At 46.7% G+C, this 21,219-nt stretch overlaps 1 protein-coding gene across 1 annotated transcript; it reads right to left on the minus strand.

The window, feature by feature from the left end:
- Positions 1 to 127: 127 nt before the first annotated feature.
- On the minus strand, positions 128 to 21,073 carry TAF6L (TATA-box binding protein associated factor 6 like). The gene is made up of 11 exons (XM_034426325.3): positions 20,763 to 21,073; positions 18,073 to 18,256; positions 14,279 to 14,365; positions 13,331 to 13,481; positions 11,674 to 11,724; positions 11,047 to 11,141; positions 10,582 to 10,656; positions 9,013 to 9,233; positions 4,263 to 4,395; positions 4,051 to 4,179; positions 128 to 1,219 (listed from the first exon to the last, which is right to left on the minus strand). Exons 2-11 carry the CDS (start codon positions 18,217 to 18,219, stop codon positions 428 to 430), a joined length of 1,881 nt encoding a protein of 626 aa, XP_034282216.1. The 5' UTR covers positions 18,220 to 18,256; positions 20,763 to 21,073; the 3' UTR covers positions 128 to 427.
- Positions 21,074 to 21,219: the final 146 nt, after the last annotated feature.

Raw genomic sequence — 21,219 nt, forward strand, 5'->3', positions numbered from 1 at the left:
GCCAATTCTTTTGCTTTTTCTCCTTCTGCCCCACAAAAATTCAAACAATGACCCAAACCTCCAGCAAAAATCCTGCCTCCCTCCACCCCCACCCTTTTTTTTTTTTTTTGGCAGGTTGGGCTTCTGGTCAACATATGAGAGTTTTATTGGTTAAGTACCAATCTTATCATTCCATTTTATTACAAAATTGAGAGAAGGACAAATAAGCACATGGCTGGGGAATTCACTCCCTCTGAATTTTTAAAGGGGCTTGGTTATTCCAAGGGGGTAGCCTCAGATTTCCATGCTGCAATCTCTCGGGGGCCCTTCCAACGGATTGGGGACAAGTCCTGGATGGAAGTGGCCCCAGGGTATTGGTGGTGGGTTTCTGGGTGTGGGGCACCAGGAGCTCCCAAACAGATGTTCCTGCTTGGAAAAAACCCATTGCTCAGAGAGGTAAGTAGAGGGAATAGTCCGAGTGGCCCCACTTTTTCGCGGGCTTGCTGGTCCGTCCAATCATGGGCAGCTTCTGGGCGTAGCGCGAGACGTGGGTGGGGCCATGGTGTTGTAAGAAACAGGTCTGGAAGAGGCGCCCCTGGCACCGGCGCTCCACTTGGCGCCCCGCGATAACAAAACTGAAGTGGGGCGCCCCCTGCAGGGAAAACCGGCACTTCTGGAAGACATCCCGGGCGACGGGCCGGTGACCCTGCTGGCGCAGGGCACTGCGGGAACGGGCCAGACTGGTTGAGTGATGCAAGGCAGGCCGGCTGGCTGAAAAGTCCACGCGGGGGCTCTCCTCTTCCCGAGGACTGACAGTGGCGCTGGCGGTCAGCTGGGGCATCTTGCGCACGGCGTCCCCGGTGCCGAAGGCTGGCTGCTCCTTCTTGGTGTCATTGGTCTTGGGAGGGCTGGCGGGCATTGGCCCCGCTGGGCACAGCCCCGAGCCGGTGCCGAAACGGGTGGCCAGGCTATCCCCGAAGAAGTAGTAGAGCTCCTGGTAAATCTCATTGAGCGAGACAGCCGGGGGGCTGGCAGGGATGCCCACCCCAACCTGCGGCCCCCCGCTGCCCAGCTGCAGCAGGTGGCTGGCAATGCCGAAGCCGAACTCCACCTGAGCATCCTGGAGGGGGCTGAGCCAAGGCACACCGTCCCGCGGGCGCCCCTCGGGACCTGCACCGTCAGCCTGGACGGGGACCGAGAGGGCCTGGGCCTTCATCTTGAGAAGCCGCTCGACGGCCACCTGTGGGGAGACCCAGGATTGGCATAATTTAAACACCATAATTGCCCCCCAACTCCAGGCACTAGTTCGTTCTCAAGGCATCCAGTTTATGCACCGTTCTGCTGAAAAGAATTCAAGGCAGCCCCTGATTTGTTTAGCATGTGGCATTTCATACATCATGGGTGGCATGTCATACTTTTCGACCTGTAGACTTCAACTCCCAGAATTCCTGAGCCGGCATGGCCCTTTGAATGGCTGCCCCAGGAATTCTGGGAGTTGAAGTCTACGGGTCGTAAATGGGCTGTAATTCCCCACCCTTGTCCTGTATGGATGTGCGATATGTATTAATTTAGATTAATATTAGATTAAAAAATTAATTTTTAATATATTTAATAACTAATATTTAATATATTAATATAATATAATATAATATAATATAATATAATATAATATAATATAATATAATATAATATAATATAATATAATATAATATAATATATATTTAATAATAATAATTATTATTATTATAGTTTATTGAATAGCCCGAAGGCCTTTTCAAACAAAACAGAAAAGAAAAAGGGAAAAAGATAAAACAGTTACAAAAATAGCAATCTAAAAATATATGATAGATGACATTAAAATTTTACAATATCAAATTTCAATAGCTAAGTTGTCAAGACTAGATAACCCAAATAGGATAGCTCCTCTCTAACTCAGCTCATCTTCCTTACAATCGATAAATTTTTTTTTGATATAACTGGCTCGTATTGCCGTCATTCTTTTAAGGTATCGAGTGATCGCTCTTACCAGGGGAGGAGAGTCAGCCCTCAACAGAAATGCTAATTTTTGGTTTATATTCCAGTGGGGAAATTTATTTATAATTGGGGACAGATATTGTTTTCTTACTTCTTGATAGAGACTACATTCGAATATTATATGTGCCGTGTCCTCCACGACGTTTACCCCACATATGCATATTCTTTTGTCATACGGGATTTTCCGATAACGGCCGAATCTAACGTTGGTATCTAGAAGTTCGAATCTAAACTTAACAAATAACTGTCTCTCCACTGATGGCATTTCTAAATGTAAATACTTTTCCAGAGTGAAAGTTGTTTTAACTGCTGTCAGCAGTTTAAGGGAATGATTAGTTGAAAGGGTTGCCATGTCTATTTGCCCATGTATATCTTTAATCCGTTACTTAACTTGGTTCAGTGTGTCACACAACGGGAACCCTACGCCATATCGGTTCAATATTTCTGACAGCCGGGTTAGCCAGGTATTTAATAATAAAACTAAACCCTTAGATTAAAAACAACAACAACAATGAAATAATTCAGATACCAACGTTTAGGGCGTCTAATCATTGAAGCACCGCATCGTTTATATGAACAAAATCAGATGCAGCCAATGTGTTCTGACCCAGCTCCTCCAACACAACCAACCCTCTGCAGTGAACTCAAAGATTCCTTTATTAGGAGCACCAGCAGCCCTGGCAAAAAGTTTCTCTCTCACCACGGGCTAACAAGTATGTTCGGCCGGGAGAGGAATCGTTGTCTGCCCCGTCTATTCCTCTCCACCCCCTGCCTTTTATCCCCACAGCTAGGGCGGGGCTTTGCTAGCAGCGGTGGCTCTTCCGTCCCAAGGATCGGCCCATAGATTTCCACTGCTCTCCTCTCCTCTGCCTTCTGTGCATCTGCATGTCAGGCACTGGACCCAGCTGTTCCTCCTCTTCCTCATCAGCCACCTCCAGACCTGGGGACTGTTGACTCTCCATCTGAGGGCTGACGGACGGCTCAGGCTCCGCCTCTCTCTCTTTCTCTCTCTCTCTCTGCCAGCTCCATTCCCTCCTCCCCCTCGGAGCTCCCAGGTTGCCCTGATGCTGACCCTGACTCCCACGCCTCCTCCTTCTCCTCCTCTGATTCGGCTGCTGGAGGGGCCAGAGGGTGACAAGCCACAACACAATGATCCCTTTTTTACAATGATCCCTCCTTCCCTCCCTTGACTAGATCAAGCAAAAAACTAGTCCCCAACATATGATGCTTTATTTAAGGACCATTGGAGATTACAGTGTTGCTGAAAACAGTGACTTGTGAGATCCTCTCACATTTACAGGTATTTCTTGACTTACAACTAGTGACAGTTCAATGTTACAACAGCATAGAAAAAGTGACAATAGCGATAGCACTTAGACTTATATACCGCTTCACAGTGCTTTCCAGTCCTCTCTAAGTGGTTTACAGAGTCAGCCTCTTGACCCCAACAATCTGGGTCCTCATTTTACCAACCTCAGAGGGAAGGACGGAAGGCTGAGTCAACCTGGAGCCTGGTGAGATTCGAACTGCCAAATTGCAGGCAGCTGGCAGTCAGCAGAAGTAGCCTGCAGTACTGCACTCTGACCACTGCGGCTCAAAACAATATGACCATTTTTCACACTTATGACCGTTGCAGCATCCCTAGGGTCACAGGGTCAAAATTCAGGCGCTTGGAAGCTGGTTCGTATTTATGACGGGAGCAGCATCCTGAGATTACGTAACTACCATTCGTGACCTTCCCAGCCAGCTCCCGATAAGCAAAATCAATGGGGAAAGTTGGATGCATTTAATGACCACAGCAAAAAACGATTGTAAAATCAGGTGTGTCTCCCTTATTAATTGAATCCCTGAGCCATGGCAATTGTAGTTGTAAATCGAGGACTGCAGTTCTTGTCTGCTTAGAATAATCCTCTGGCTGGGAGAGGGCCATCGGAACTTGTAATGGTCACTAACCAAATGGTCTTAAGTCGGGGACTACCAGCAAATGTTGCAGTTCTTACAAAACACTCTGGCTGCAGTTGCCACCATGAGACTCACCAGAATGGCCCCGTAGACCTTGTGTCCATCAGCCTTGACCTGAGCGTTGGACACCGAATAATCATCCAGCACCACCTGCAGGTTGGACCAATAGGTCGAGAGATGGGGGTACAGGACCCGTTGCACCGCCTGAAGGGGGAAGAGGCCCATAAGAGATCAGCACCCACCAGGGAGGCACCCCAAAACCACCAATGAGGCAAGCAACAACTTACCTCCCATCCCAAGGCATGGAGCCCCACCACGGCCCCATAGTGTGAGCAGAGGGGTCGGACAGGGTCAGCCAACACCTTCTGGAGGGTGAGCAGGATCTGATGGTACAAGCTGCTCACCAGATCCCCGTGAGTCCTGAGAAAGTGGGAAGAAAATCCAATCTTAATTAGCCAGGCTTAATAGCAGGAACTGTGAGAGGGATCTTGGAGTCTTAGTGGACAACCACTTAAATAGGAGCCAGCCGTGTGCAGCGGCAAACTGAATGACCTGCGTAGATCATTCAAGAGCACTAGAGAATAATTGCCACATTCTTTAAAAGTGAGGACACATCATTCAAAGTGGTGTTTTGCAAACTTTACAGACCCCTCACATCCTGGACATAAACGGTTTCAACTCCTGCCCTCAAAACGACACTATAGAGCACTGCACACCAGAATGACTAGACACAAGGACAGTTTTTTCCCGAACGATTACTCTGCTAAACAATAATTCCCTCAACACTGTAGAACTATTTACGAAGTCTGCACTACTATTAATCTTCTCATCGTTCCTATCACCCATCTCCTCCCACTTATGACTGTATGACTATAACCGTTGCTAGTACCCTTATGATTTATATTGATATTGTTTCCTGATTGCTTATTTGTTCCCTTAATGACTATCATTAAGTGTTGTACCTTATTCTTGATGAACATATCTTTTATTTTATGTACACCGAGAGTGTATGCACCAAAGACAAATTCCTTGTGTGTCCAATCACACTTGGCCAATAAAAATTCTATTCTATTCTATTCTATTCTATTCTATTCTATTCTATTCTATTCTATTCTATTCTATTCTTCACTTGAAGATGAATGATGTCAAGGGCAGGAAAAGCCCTAGTAAGACCACACCTAGAATCCTGCATCCAATTTGGTCACCACACGATAAAAAAGATGGTGAGACTCTAGAAAGAGTGCAGAGAAGAGCAACCAGGATGATGAGGGGACTGGAGGCTAAAACATACGATGAACGATTGCAGGAACTGGGCCTGGCTAGTCTAGTGAAGAGAAGGACCAGGGGTGACATGATAGCAGTGCTCCAATACTTGATGAGGTGCCACAGAGAGGAGGAAGGGGGTCAAGCTATTTTCCAAAATACCCGAAGGCCAGACAAGGAATAATGATGGAAACTGAACAAGGAGAGATTCAACCTGGAAATAAGGAGGAATTTCCTGACAGTCAATCAAGCGATGGAACGGAAGCTGCCTTCGGAAGTTGTGGGAGCTTCATCCTTGGAGGCTTTCAAGAAGAGACTGGACTTCCATCTGTCAGAAATGGTGTAGGGCTTCCAGCTTGGGCAGGGAGTTGGACTAGATGACCTACCAGGTCCCTTCCAACTCTGTTAATCTGTTATGCACAATCTAAATAACCTTGGCTTAATCCTGGCTGCCTCCCATTGGTGAGTTGACACACAGCCTCAAACCAGGATTTCTCAACCGTGGCGGCTTGAAGAAGCGTGGACTTCAACTCCCAGAATTCCCCAGCCAGGCTCGCCAAGAAGCCTCCTCAGCTTCCCAGCCTTCTCAGCAGTGTTTTCTCAACCTTGGCCACTTTAAGATGTTTGGACTTTAAATCCCAGAATTCCCCAGCCTGCTGGGAGGGCCCTTGGTGCTCTCTGAGCTTGGTTGTTTTCTTGAAGACATTTCATTACCAAACTAGGTAACATAATCAGTGCTAGTACTGCTTTCACTATGTATTTGTTAAGTATCACCGCCTTAAACTACCCTGTTTTCCTGAAAAAAAAGACCTATCCCCCAAATAAGCCCTACTTAAGAGTTTGCACAGCCAGGTGGCTGCCCATTCCATCTGGATGCTTGCGGTACCATGGCCAGAAGGCAAGGTGCGGGGGGAGCTGCCCCACACACACTGCACCAGCTTACCTCAGGGCCCCCACAGCCAGGCCATCCATGCCACTATCTATCCACTAGCAGTCGTGTGCAGCATTAGCCCACATGGCCGCTGGCCCACTCCTTCTGGCTTGTTCGTGGCCACCACGGAGCAGGCGGTTGAGTGGTGTGTTGGTGCCACACCTGCTAGGCAAGGCAGGTGTCAGGGCAAGGATGGCCTGGATGAGGAGACCCTGAGGTAAGCCGGTGCAGGGCGCATGGGGCAGATCCACTCTCCCTTCCTTGCCTTGTGGCCCTGGCATCGTTCCGTTGTGGCTGTGAGCCATCAGAAGAAGTGGGCTGGTGGCCACGTGGGGTCCTGCTGGATGGGGCTGCTGCCTCGAGGTGAGGGAAGTGTTAGAGCATGGGTGGCCTGGCTGCGGGGGCCTTGAGGTAAGCAGTGTGGGGTGCATGGGGCAGCTCCACTCCCCTGCCTCGTGGTGGCACTGGGGTGCCACGCGGCTCCTGGCCTGCCACGAGTAAGCAGGAGTGGGCCTCCCGTACATGGAAAAAAATAAGACACCCCCCCAAAAAATAAACCCTAGTGTTTATTTTGGGGCCCAAAAGAAAATAAGACTCAGTCTTATTTTCAGGGAAACACGGTTATCGAGCTTGAATTTGACATATTTTATTTAGCTCTCTTATTATACTATTCTATCTACTATTCTATCAGGTTCGCCTGATACGCCAGTTACGTCCCTTTCTGGATGGGGACTCCCTATGCACGGTCACTCATGCCCTTGTTACCTCTCGCCTGGACTACTGCAATGCTCTCTACATGGGGCTCCCCTTGAGGAGCACTCGGAAGTTCCAGCTGGTCCAGAATGCGGCCGCGCGGGTAATTATGGGGGCGACATGGTGCTCCCATGTGACACCTCTCCTGCGCTAGCTGCACTGGCTTCCAGTGGTCTTCCGGTGCGCTTCAAGGTATTGGTTCTCACCTTTAAAGCGCTCCATGGCTTAGGGCCCTGTTATTTATGAGACCACCTTCTGCCACCGATAACCTCCCACCGGCCAACTCGGTCCCACAGAGAGGGCCTCCTCAGGGTGCTGTCGGTCAAGCAATGTCGACTGACGACCCCCAGGGGGAGACCCTTCTCTGTTGGGGCACCCGCCCTCTGGAACGAGCTACCTCCAGGAATACGACTAATCCCACACCTCCATACCTTCCGTCGAGCTTTGAAGACCTTCCTATTTCAGCAAGCTGAAATAGGAGCCTTGATAGTACAGGGGTTTAGTGCACCCTGTTATTAAGACCAGCTGCCTGCAATTTCTGCTGGTTCGAATCTCTCCAAGGCTCAAGGTTGACTCAGCCTTCCATCCTTTCTAAGGTAGGTGAAATGAGGACCCAGTTTGTGGGGGCAATAAGCTGACTTTGTATAAAACATACAAAAGAATGAAGGCTATTGCTTAACGCACTGTAAGCTGCCCTGAGTCTCCGGAGAAGGGCGGCATATAAATCAAATTAAAAAAAAAAAAAAAAAAAGCTGGGCTGGCTTAAAATTTTAATGGGTTATTTTAAGGGTAATGGGTTTTAATTTTGGGGAAGCCAATTCGATTTAATTCTGCTTTTAAATTATTTTAAATTTTATATTGTATGTATTTTAATTTTGGCTGTTCACTGCCCTGAGTCCTTCGGGAGAAGGGTGGTATACAAATTTAAATAATAAATAAATAAATAAATACCCATTTATACCTTTCCTTTCTCTTTCCTATGTAAGGGGGTTTTTCGCGCTCGCTACATTCTTAAGGTGGGGGGAAGAGATAGTGAGGATTGTTTTGACCAGGTGACTTTCTTTCCCGTGGGAACAGAGGCTGCTCCTGGTGAGAATGGAGGGTGGAGTTTGAAGACACCAGGAAATGTGGATTCAGTGTTTATTGGAGAACGTGACTTTTGTGGGAAGTTTCTAACTTGCAATATTATGTGGTGTAATTCCCGTTTGTGTCAGATCCAGAATTACAACAGACTTTGCCAATTTGATGACTACCCAAATAAAAAAAAATCATTTTATCTAAATAAAAGAAATTTGTTTTGGAAGATGGACTTTGCTTATTTCTTTTTGAATGGGTTTCATCACTTGGAAACCTGACATTGGTATAACTTGCTAAAATCTCCCCTGGCAGAATTTTACATCCACCAGGTTACAACATTCGCCACTGGCTGAATTCCCCAGCTTGGGCCGTCATAAACTGTGAGATACTGAATCACCTTGAAATTATGGCCCCAGCCTTAATCTTTACAGCAACCTGTGGTTGCCCACAGCTTTGGCATAGCCCAAGAAATCTTCCCCAGAGAGAGGACAAATAAATTCATATTTGTTTGCAAAATTTCATTCACCGATGATGTTTCCTACTTGGGTCATGAAATGTCTGCAAGAAAACAAGCTCAGAAAGCACCAAGGACTCCACAGTCCTTCTCCTCCTCCTCTCATTATCTAGCACTGATGATGTTACCTAGTATGGTAATGAAACGTCTGCAAGAAAACCACCAAACTGGGAGAGCACCAAGGGCCCCACAAACAGCAATGAGTCAGATGGACTCCAGGACAATGGGCATAGTGTTGAAAGAAATTTAAAGCATATTGTTTGCAAACCCTATTCCTTTCCAGCACTGACGGTGTAACCTAGTTGGATAATGAAATGTCTACATGAAAACAAGCAGAGAGCACCAAGGACCCCACAGTTTAACCCTGAGCTACGGAGAATTTTCTTCCAATTTTGATTTCAGGCCTTCTACTGAGGCCTCCGACCCTCTGTGGTCTGTGGCCAGCAATTGCAAGCATGGGGCTCCAAGTCAGCTGGACCAGTGGTCTCGGGGACATTACCAGAAGATCTGGCCCAAGAGCAGGGCCGCATAGTCACGCAGAGTCCAGTGGTCGTTCAGGGGGTTGATGGAGGCTGCCAAAGGTTCCAGGACACAGTACATGACGCTGGCGATGAGGCTCTTGACGTAAGACCCCAGGCACAAGTAGGGGTTCTGGATGAGGCTCTTGGCCATGTGCAGAAGGCGGTTGAGTTGCTCCAGGTCGTGGCTCACCGACTTGACCTGTAAAGGAAGCCAGAGAGCAAACATCTCACCCAAGGCAGACTCCAGAAGCCTTCCCGAAGTGGTCCTGCCTCCTACCGTTGTGTCAAGGATAACAATCTGAAAACAGTGGGGAGGCCCCCACTTCCAGGCAGGTGAGCTTCAGGGGCCATCATGGGGCTGGCTGTCTTTCTGGCTAGAGGCACTGCGTGAAGCCACAATCAGTGGGACGGCTTCCCTCCAGAAGTTGTGGCTGCTCCATCACTGGAGGTTTTTTTAAGAAGAGATTGGACAGCCATTGGCCTGAAAGGGTCTCTTGCTTGAGCTTCAGGGGGTTGGACTAGAACAGGGGTCTGCAACCTTATATACTCAAAGAGCCATTTGGACCCGTTTCCCACAGAAAACATTGGGAGCCACAAAACCTGGGTGGGCGTGGCCAACTCAATGTCACTCACTTCCACCTGTCACATGACCCTCCCCAAGCCACGCCTACCCAGCCGGTCATTAGGGCAGAGAACCAGTTGTTAAAAAACACCGGGAACCACAAAATCCTTTTGACACATCTCTCTCTCCCTTCTCTCCCTCTCTCTCTTCCTCTCTCTCTGTATCTCCCTGTCTCTGCTCTGGCCACTTCTCCATCCCCCACCGTCACCCTTACCTTCTCAGGCCAGGCGAGGAGTGACTGGGAGGGGAGGGCGAGGGGTGGGGCCAGCCAGTATTGGGATCACCTGACAGGGAGCCACAGCAGAGGGCCCAAAGAGCCACATGCGGCTCCGGAGCCGTAGGTTGCTGACCCCTGGACTAGAAGATCTCCAAGACCCTTCCAGCCCTATATAATTAAATCTTTAAAGCAATTTAAATACAAGAGTAACCACAAAGGAGGCTGCATGCTATTGATTTATTTCCTCCAAGGGATATGGGTATAAATGATCTGGAATCGGAGATAAATTATCTTCCAGAATAGTTGAACCTCACACTAGTGAGCGTAAAAGATTGGTCGGTTGACTTTCTCCACAAAGAGTCTCTTTTCTGTTTTAAGGCCACCTAAGCACCCATCGTTCCTGTCAAGATTGAACTGCTTTGCTTCTTTCAATATTCCTTATTTTGGGTTCACTAGATGGACAGTTGACATCTTGATCCTTACGGAAATATCGGGTTGCATCCCATAATTTTCTATAAAACAGAACACTATTGGTGGCTAAAGTCAACTTCCAAAAAGTCGTGTTATGTGTATAAAAAAGGAAACATTTCTGATTTTCGATACTGCAAAGTTAAACTAAAATGGTAAATGATCTTGGTCAGGTCCTCATGAATGGAGAAGGAGGAGCAATTTATAAATGAATGAATGAATGACGCAGTCTTCACTCACCCCACTCACGATGTAGACAAAGTAAGGCAGGAGAGCCGCAATCTTTGAATTGGTCTGTAAATCCTGGAGGGCAACCTAGGCAGGAAGGAGAGAGAAGGGTTCAACTTGTTGGCATTGGTCAACATTTGTAACAGATTAACAGAATTGATCCAACCCCCCACCCAAGCAGGAGACCCTACACCATTTCTGAGAGATGGCAGTCCAGTCTCTTCTTGAAAGCCTCCAGGGATGAAGCTCCCACAACTTCTGAAGGCAACTTCTGTTCCATGGGTGGATTGTTTTGTCAGAAAATTTCTCTGAGAACTGAATGTTTCACGGGTGGGTCCCCAAAATGGCCGCCCAGTAGAGGTGGGATCAGCCACGGGGACCAATTTGAGGGTTGTTGCAGATGGGCCCACCATCTGCAAATCCCTTCGTTTTCCTCCGACTCCTGTCCTCTCGTATCAGCAGAAGCCCCTGACTCACCTTCATCAGCTGAGGGTCATCGCCCAGTACGGCTCGAGTCACATGCTGGTAATATTTCAACAGGTCGTCTGTCAGCACGGAGACGGCATTGGGCACTGGAAACAGAAACGAAGAGGAGATCTTGGAACCCCAAAAAGGAAGTGATAGGGTAGAGTGGGAAACCAATAGACTCTACCAGTTGAATTACAGTTCCCATGATCCCCCATCTCTTCACAGAGGAAGCTGCTGAGAAATATTCTGAGATTCTCCATTTGTGCAATAAAGCATTCACTGCACACCTGAAGTATCCCAGTTTTATATATCTGGTCACACAACTCACCAATGTTTTTCAACCCAGGCAGCTTTAGGATGTATGGACTTCAACTCCCACAATCCCCCAGCCAGTATGCTTCAAAATGGGTGGACTTGAACTCCCAGAATTCCTCAGTCAGCCCAATGCTGGGAGTTGAAGTCCACACATCCTAAAGTTGGCTAGATGGAGAAATGCTCCAATAAATGACCTCTGATGAACGACGTAAAAAAAATTTGCAATTGTTGCTCTCAGACTCTGGAAAATAAATATTGTCATCCCTGATTGTGCTGGCCCATTTCAAGAAGTACAACCAAACCCGTGTTAACAATCCTTACCTGAGCCTTGTGCCTCAAGGTTACCTTTCCCATCCAGGTAAGAGACGTGAACTAGGAGAGAAGAGAGAACCAGTAGCAGAGACGCTGCCCAGAAACAGACGGGAAGTTAGCAAACACCGTCCGAGTGGGTGGCAGAGACGTTTGAACCTTTGATGAGATGCGTTCAGAGGCCAGCAGGGGATTGGGACCCCTGGCCCATTAAACCCCTTTCCTTTGACAGCAGGGATGTCCAACCTTGGCAACTTTTAAGACCAGTGGACTTCAACTCCCAGAGTTCCCCAGCCTGCATATTAAAAAAAAATCCCTGCAGTTATTAAGAGAATCACACGGTCGTTAAGCAAATCCAGCTTCCCCCGCTGACTTTGCTTATCAGACTGGACAGCCCCTTGTCTGAAATAGTATAGGTTTTCCTGCTTGAGCAGGGGGTTGGACTAGATGATCTACAAGGTCCCTTCCAACTCTGTTATTCTACTCTATTCTATAACCAGTGGAACAGTTTGCCTCTAGAAGTTGTGGGGGCTTCATCACTGGAGGTTTTTAAGAAGAGACTGGACAGCCACTTATCTGAAATAGTACAAGGTCTCCTGCTTGAGCAGGGGTTGGACTAGAAGACCTCCAAGGTCCCTTCCAGCTCAATTCTGATTATCAGAAGTTGGCTGGGAAGGTTGGAAATTCATTAAAATGCTGACTGCCGAGCGCCCAAGTGTGGATCATGTGACCAGGGGATCTTGCGATGGTAAGTCTGAGGACCATTTATGCCTTTCCAGTTGTAGCTTTGAATAGTTCCCTGATATTTTCAAAAAAAATTTTTGCATTTTATATTGACAAACTAGTAAAAAATGTAAACGGCAACCATGAACAGTCGCTAAATGAATGATTGTAAGTTGGTGAAATCTGGTTTTATCAACAACCCAGACATATTTTACTAACCTTTTGTTCCTGGGCCACCCACGTAATGAAGCACACCTTGAGCTGCGATCTAAGCTAGACAAAGGGGAAGGCAAGGCCGTTTCACCCCAGGAAGACGGTTCCATAGTCAGTAAGTGACCGGGAGATCACCAGATGGCCTCCCATCCCCCTTCTGTTCTGACCCAGCTCCTCAAACACGCAAATCCTCTGAAGTGAACTCAAAAAAACGGCTTTATTAGGAGCGCCAGCAGCCCCGGAAAAAAGTTTCTCTCTCATCGCAGGCTAACAAGTGTGTCCGGCAGGAGATGAATCGTTGTCTGCCATATCTATTCATCTCCGCCCCCTGCCTTTTATCCCCAGAGCTAGGGTGGCGCCTCGCTAGCAGTGGTGGCTCTTCCATCCCAAGGACCGGCCCATAGATTTCCCCTGCTCTCCTCTCCTCTGCCTTCTTTGCATTTGTGCGTCAGGCACTGGACCCAGCTGTTCCTCCTCTTCCTCATCAGCCACTTCCAGACCTGGGGACTGTTGACTCTCCATCTGAGGGCTGACGGACGGCCCAGGCTCTGCCTCTGTCTCTCTCTTTCTCTACCAGCTCCATTTCCTCCTCCCCCTCGGAGCTCTCAGGTTGCCCTGATGCTGACCCTGACTCCTACGCCTCCTCCTCCTCCTCCTCCTCCTCCTCTGATTCGGCTGCTGATGGGGCCAGTGGCCAACAGGCCACAACACCTTCTTTCTCCCCCTGGCCTACCTCTCACCGCTGTCTCCACACAATCCTTTGGTATGTTGGTGGCCAACGCGACCTCTACCAGGTTGACCTCACGGTCTTCTTGGAAGTAAAGTTCTCCTTCCTTAATGGCCCGGAAGGGCAGAGGGTCCGGAGAGCCATGGCCACACACCACCTGCAACAGCCACAGCCACATGCTCAGCATTGCTCCAGGTCAGGGGTCTCCAAAGTTGCTCACTTTATGACTTGTGGATTTCAACACCCATGGCTGGCTGAGGAATTCTGGGTGTTGAAGTCCACAAGTAGTTTGGAATTTTACTGCCTAGGCAGGTAGACTTCAACTTACGACCACAATCGAGCCCAACATTTCTGTTGCTAACCGAGACAGTTGTTAAGTGAGCTCTGCCCTGTTTTACGACCTTCCTTGCCACAGTTGTTAAGTGAATCACTGCAGTTGTTAATTTAGTCACACGGTTCTTAAGCGAATCCGGCTTCCCCGTCGACTTTGCTTGTCAGAAGGTCACAAAAGAGGATCACAGGATCCCTGGACAGTGCAAGGGTCATAAATACAAATCAGTTGCCAAGCATCTGAATTTGGATCACGTGACCACGGGGCGACTGCAACGGTCATAGGTGTGAAAAAGGGTCAATTTTTTCCACTGCCTTTCTAACGGTCATTAAATGAACTGTTGCAAGTTGAGAATCTACCATGTTTCCCTGAAAATAAGACCCTGTCTTATATTTTTTGAACCCCGAAATAAGCGCTTGGCCTTATTTTTGTGGAGGTCCTATTATTTTGGGACACATGGAGGAAACCAGAGGAAATGGCGGGGACCGGCTACGCGTGTGTTTAAATATTTTCGGGGAGGGCTTATTTTCAGGGAAACCGTGTATGTGTCCCTTACTATGGTAGAATGCAATTTGGCATCTGTGTGGACAAATCCCCTCCCGTGGCCCCGGAGCCCAACTCACTTCCACGTTGCTCCATCGGAGAGACCGGTTGAAGTCTTCCACCGTCAGCTTCCGCCGTTTGGTGTGTTTCATGAACTGGGAACTGTTCTAAAGCGAGGCAAGGAGGAGTAGGATGTAAACACAGAGCCTCCCACCATGCAGCCCGTCAGGTTAAGCACTGCACAGTTGCCCTTCGTGAGGGCTCCTGCCTTCCAGATGTGCCGATGAGCAATCAGAAAGCGATCAACAGGTGGGCCAGCTGTCAGGTCCCATAGATCCCCATCGGAATGCTGCCATTCTGTTGGGGAAGCGGCCTGGGTGGGGGAGGGGCATCTGTTTTGTCTCAGCTCCGGAGTCTCCAGCAAGAGACGCCTGGGAACAACTTCTTATTGGCTGCGTTTCTCAAAACATCTTCACACCTGCGGATTGGCTTATTCAACATCAGACTGAGGGGAGGAGTTTCTAACTGTTTTAACCTAACGGAATTGCGCAGGAATCTTCAGATCCTGTTTCCTTTGCCTTGCTATCACTTTCCTTTCAATAAAAGTTTCCTTCTGAAATGCCAGTTGTTTCAAGAGTTCCACTTTCTTGAGTGGAGAGGAGAGGCAGGACCTTACAAGTCCTTGCTGCTCCGAGCTATGATATTCCTGTCCTATTCTAGGACGTGGCCTTGCAGCCAGATGGGTGGCAAAGAAATGAAAGAAAGAAATAGCTAAATAAATGCAGGTAGTCCTTGACGTACAACCACAATTGTGACCGAAATTTCTGTTGATAAGCGAGACAGTTGTTAAGTAAATTATTTTGGCCCATTTTATGACCTTGCCACAATTGTTCAGTGAATCATTGCAGTTGTTAATTTAGTAACACGGTTGTTAAGTGAATCTGGCTTTCCCCCTCGACATTGCTCATCAGAAAATCGCAAAGGGAGATCACATGACCCTCGGACACCACAGACGTTGTAAATAGGAGTCAGTGGCCAAGCGCCTGAATTTTGATCATGTGACAGTGGTCATTAAGTGTGAAAACAGTCATAAGTCACTTTTTTCACTGCTCCTGTAACTTTGAACGGTCACTAAGTGAACTGTTGTAAGTTGAGGACTACCTGTAAGAGCATAAAACACACTCAGCTTGTTTCTTCTGGGGATCATTAAAGGAAAATACCCTAAAAAGATTAAATATTTGATCATTTATATTACTACAGCAGCGAGAATTGTACTCGCACAAGCCTGGAAAATGTCCACTACACCGGACAGATGGTGTAATAATCCGGAAAAGTTTTGAATGTGCAGAAATGGACAAACTTACTATAGAATTAAATAATAAGGAAGACTCGGAATATTACTCAGCTTGGGAAAACTGGTATCCATGGATAGAAATTAAAAATAGGAAATGTATAGAATAAAATAAGATATAAATTGTGTTTATATATATCTGATTAAGTAGGAATATTTGGGAATATATGAACAAAGTTAAGAATTGTGTACTGCCAGAATGACGTTAAATTACTACAGATGTATTTTTGTCATAGATGTATTTTTACTTGCATTTTAATATTTTAAATATTAATAAAGGTTTATTTTAAATTTTAAAAAAAACACTCAGCTTGCGTTAGCAGAGGACTTGTGTTCATAGCATGCAACACCTAAATAAAAAAAACCCATATTATAGGCAGTAATATTACAAGTGTTCCTTAACTTAAAACCATAGTGGAGCCTGCCCACTACAGTCACAAGTTGTCATGGTGGTAACACAACTCACGTAAAGTAAAGACTGTGGTCATAAAAGGAATCCACTGTTCACGGTCGGCTGATTTTGTCAAAAACCCAAAGTAAAATCAAACTGCAGGACACTAGAAACAGCAGAAGTGCAGGCCAGATGCTGAGCCCTAGGTAGACAGGCATAGGACTGTGGGGGGACAAGTGGTGGCTATAAGTACTTTCAGAGGTTTCTGTTGTAAATTCAAATAGTCATTAATAGCAATAGCCCTTAAGACTTATATACTGCTTCAGTGCTTTATAGCCCTCTGTAAGCGGTTTATAGAGTCAGACTCTTGCCCCCAACAATCTGGGTCCTCATTTTACCAACCTCGGATGGAAGGAGGGAAGGCTGAGTCAACCTTGAGCCTGGTGAGATTCGAACTGCCAAACTGCAAACCGCTGGCAGTCAGCAAAAGTAGCCTGCAGTACTGCACTCTAACCACTGCGCCACTGCAGCTATCATTTTAATAGAATAGAATAATGATAGAATATAAGGAACGCGGTGGCTCAGTGGCTAAGACGCTGAGCTTGTCGATCAAAAGGTCGGCAGTTCAGCTGTTCGAATCCCTAGTGCTGCGTAATGGGGTGAGTTCCCGTGACTTGTCCCAGCTTCTGCCAACCTAGCAGTTTGAAAGTTCGAAAAGCACATAAAAAATGCAAGTAGAAAAATAGGAAGCACCTTTGGTGGGAGGGGAACAGCGTTCCGTGAGCCTTTGGCATTGCCGGCCACATGACCACGGAGACGTCTTTGGACAGCGCTAGCTCTTCGGCTTTAAAACAGAGATGAGCACCGCCCCCTAGAGTCGGGAACGACTAGCACAGATGTGTGAGGGGAACCTTTACTTTTACCATTAATGATAGAATAATATGGGGTAGGGGTAGGGGTAGGGGTAGGGGTAGGGGTAGGGGTAGGGAATGGAATGGAATGGAATGGAATGGAATGGAATAGAATAGAATAGAATAGAATAGAATAGAATAGAATAGAATAGAATAGAATAGAATAGAATAGAATAGAAAATGTGGAATAGAACAGAATAGAAAGAATAGAATAGAATAGAGAATAGAATAGAATAGAATAGAATAGAATAGAATAGAATAGAATAGAATAGAATATGCGGAATAGAACAGAATAGAATAGAAAGAATAGAATAGAATAGAATATGCGGAATAGAACAGAATAGAATAGAAAATGTGGAATAGAACAGAATAGAATAGAAAGAATAGAATAAAATAGAATAGAATAGAATAGAATAGAATATGTGGAATAGAACAGAATAGAATAGAATAGAAAGAATAGAATAGAATAGAATAGAATAGAACAGAAAATGTGGAATAGAACAAATAGAAAATGTGGAATAGAATAGAATAGAAAGAATAGAATAGAATAGAATAGAATAGAATAGAATAGAATAGAATAGAATAGAATATGCGGAATAGAACAGAATAGAATAGAATAGAAAATGTGGAATAGAACAGAATAGAATAGAATAGAAAGACTAGAATAGAATAGAAAGACTAGAATAGAATAGAATATGCGGAATAGAAAGAATAGAATAGAATAGAAAGAATAGAATAGAATAGAATAGAATAGAATATGCGGAATAGAACAGAATAGAATAGAATAGAAAATGTGGAATAGAACAGAATAGAATAGAATAGAATTCTTTATTGGCCAAGTATGATTAGACACACAAGGAATTTGTCTCCAGTGCAGAAGCTCTCAGTGTACATACAACAATAGTCATCGTAAAAACACATTCAACATTAGATACAATACTTAGTCATGGATACTAAATAAGCAATCAACATAAATCATACTAATGTGCTTCCCCGAAAATAAGACTGGGTCTTATAATTTTTTGGACCAAAAGTCCCATTAGGTCTTATTTTCGGGGCATGTCTTATTTTGCAGCCACCTGTTTTTCTTATTATGTCTTATTAAGCAGCCGGTCATAAATCGAGGACTACCTGTTCCTTCTAACAGGTAGGTTCCTTCTAACCCAATTACTGTAGGTTCCTTCTAACCCAATTACTGTATCCTAGAACTGCGGCCCTCACCTGGGTTGCTTCTCGCAGACGGTAGCAGACATCTTCTGCCAGCAGAGCGGCCACCTCGTCGGTCAGCTCCACGCCCGCACTTTCAGCCATCAGCCGGACTGATTCCCGCGGGATCTCCACAAAGCGCCGTTCTTCCCGTTCAGACATGATGTCGGTCCTGGGAGGAAGGAGTGGAGCCCCACAGCTGTCACACAAAACAGAAGTTGGACACCGCTTTAAAAAAATGCTTTAGTAAGACCACAGTTGGAATGCTGTGTCCAGTTTTGGTCGCCACAGTGCAGAAAAATGTTGAGATTCTAGAAAGAGCACAGAGAAGAGCAACTAAGGATGATTAGGGGGCTGGAGGCTGAAATATATGAAGAATGGTTGCAGTAACTGGGTATGGCCAGTCTAGAGAAAAGAAGGACTAGGGAGGGCATGATAGCCTTCTTCCAAAGAAGGGGGTGGGGGTCAACCTATTCTGCAGACCAGGAGTCACCAACTGGTGGTCTGTGGACCACTGGTGGTCCACGAGAAAATTTTGGTGGTCCACAGAAAAATTATTTGCATTTTTTATATTGCACTAAATCAAGGGTCCTCAAACTATAGCCCCTGGGCCAGATACGTGCAATGAACGCTTGTATTATTGCAGGGAGTCTCCTCCTTTGGGGTCTTTTTGTGCGTGTCGGAAGCAGCAGAAATTCCGACTCGGGGTCTGCTTCGGCTTCGTGGTGTGGGGCTTTGGGCGAAGGCTGGAGGGAAGCGCTGCTGGTGGTGAAGAGCCGGAGGGCCTCGTTCCAGTGGGACTGCCTCATGGCCTGGAACTGGCTGACCATCTCAGCCCACTGAGCCTACAGTCACCAGTACCTGGCCTTGCATTCCCACAGGTTTCCCTCTGCTTGGAAAGCCTATGCTCTTAGTCCTCAGTGAGGTGCTTCTGCTGAGCCTCCTTCTTGGTCAGATGCAATTTGAACTGAGCAGCTGTTTTGCCAACTCTTTCTCGTGGTGGCTGCTTAGCTCCAACAATTGCTTCCTGTTGGGGCCCTAAGGAGCCCGGGCAGGCAGGCAAGGAGGGGCTGGGAGGGGAGGGGCGAGTAGAGGCTGGCAAGGCGTCCCTCGACGTGAGTGACATATAATTGGCCACACCCACTCAGTCACATGACCACCTAGCCACGCCCACCCAGCCGGTCAACAGGCAGATCATATTAGTGATCCGTTGGATTTAAAATTATGAATTTAGTGGTCCTTGAGGTCCAAAAGGTTGGGGACCCCTGCTCCAGAGCACCTGAAGGTAGGACAAAAAGCAACATGTGGAAACTAATCAAAGAGAGAAGCAACCTGGAACTAAGGAGAAACTTCCTGAGAGGGAGAACAATTAACCAGTGGAACTGCTTGTCTCCAGAAATTGTGGGTGGTCCATCACTGGAGGATTTTTTTTAAAGAAGAGACTGTCTGAAATGGTACAGGGTCTCCTGCTTGAGCAGAGGGTTGGACTAGATGACTTCCAAAGTCCCTTCCAGCCTTGTTAAAATCACTCTGTGGGAAAGATGGACTGGGTGCCACAATGTAATTTTCACATTCATGCAAAACGAAGCAGAATTCTCATTCTTAACTCCCCTGTTCCCAGACATCTGGTGACAAAGAAGACTCAGGACTCTGGACTCTTGGCTGAGCAAGCAGGAGCTGCAGGCCTACTGGAGGAAATGGTGTTTACCCCTCACAAATGCACAAAGACTGAAAATGAAAGCTTCCATCCCATGAGGATATTTTTTAACACAACAATGTCTGCCCATCCCAAGTCCTTGGGAGGGACTCGATAGATGGATAAAAATGACAAATCCAATCTGAACACCTGGCTGACTCGGCAACCAACCACAATGCAGGCAGTCCTCAACTGACGACCATAACTGGGATCCTTGCTAAGGAAGGCAGTTGTTAAATGAGTCATAAAATCTGATTTTATGATCTTTTTTTGCCCTGGTCGTTATGTGACTCACTGAGGTTGTTAAGCGAACCAAGTGGTTGTTGAGCCAATTCGCCTTCCCCAAGTGACTTGGCTTATTGGAAGCTGGACGGGAAAGTCACAAATGGCGAGCAAGCGATTCTGAGACCCTGCGACCATCCTCAATACAGGCCAGTTGCCCAAATTTGGATGCTGAAATGGTCCTAAGTACAAGGACCGGTGACTGTTTTCCATGCCACTTCAAAGAGTCACTAAATGAGTGGTTGTAAATTCAGCACTACCTGCGTTACACCTCTCAGCTGCTGTCTCCCAAGGACAGAGAGGGGGGAGAAAGAAAGAAAGGAGAGAAAGGAGGGAGGGAGGAAAGAATAGAATAGAATATTCTTTATTGGCCAGATGTGATTGGACACACAAGGAATTTGTCTCTGGTGTAGAAGCTCTCAGTGCACATACAAACACCAAGTGATAAATCATGATCATAATCATAAAATACAGGAGGAACAGAGAAAAAAGAAAGAGAGAGAGAGAGAGAGAGAGAGAGAGAGAGAGAGAGAGAAAGAAAGAAAGAAAGAAAGAAAGAAAGAAAGAAAGAAAGAAAGAAAGAAAGAAAGAAAGAAAGAAAGAAAGAAAGGCTGGAGAGGGGGGATCACATCCCTCCCAAATGCGATGGGGAAATGAAATCCTGGCGCAAAGCCAGCAAGGGGGCAGCAATTGGGGGTGGGGGGAGCAGGAAAGAGGCGCCACTCACCTTCAGCCCCGTCGGGGCGGCTCCAGCAGCAGCAGCAGCAGCGCCAGCCGCGAAGAGGGCTCGCTGATCCCCGCGCTCCGATTGGCCGATTCTGGGAGACTTACGGCCACGTGATCAGGTAAGGGCAGAAGCCGCCTCTGCCAGAAGTTTGTCACGTGTCAGTTCCTCTTAAAGGGGCAGGGCGCTCCTCAACTAACCTATCTGTGTAAGGCAGCGTTTCCCATCCTCCTCTACTTTAAGATGGCTGGGGCGTTCTGGGAGTTGAAGTCCACCCATCTTAAAGCGGCCTTGATGGGGAATATTGGTAAAAACAAAGTATTTTTCACTGTCTCCCCATCTTTCCAATTAGTCAATCATTTTAATTGCATTAGATCGTTTAATCTTCTCCTCCAACCAGACCTGGGGCAGAAACGGAACAGGCTCCAAAGGCCATAGAGACTCCACCGGGCGCCTAGAA

This window comes from Pantherophis guttatus, chromosome 18 (assembly GCF_059756535.1).
Source record: "Pantherophis guttatus breed Tessera chromosome 18, ASM5975653v1, whole genome shotgun sequence".
NCBI lineage: Eukaryota > Metazoa > Chordata > Lepidosauria > Squamata > Colubridae > Pantherophis > Pantherophis guttatus.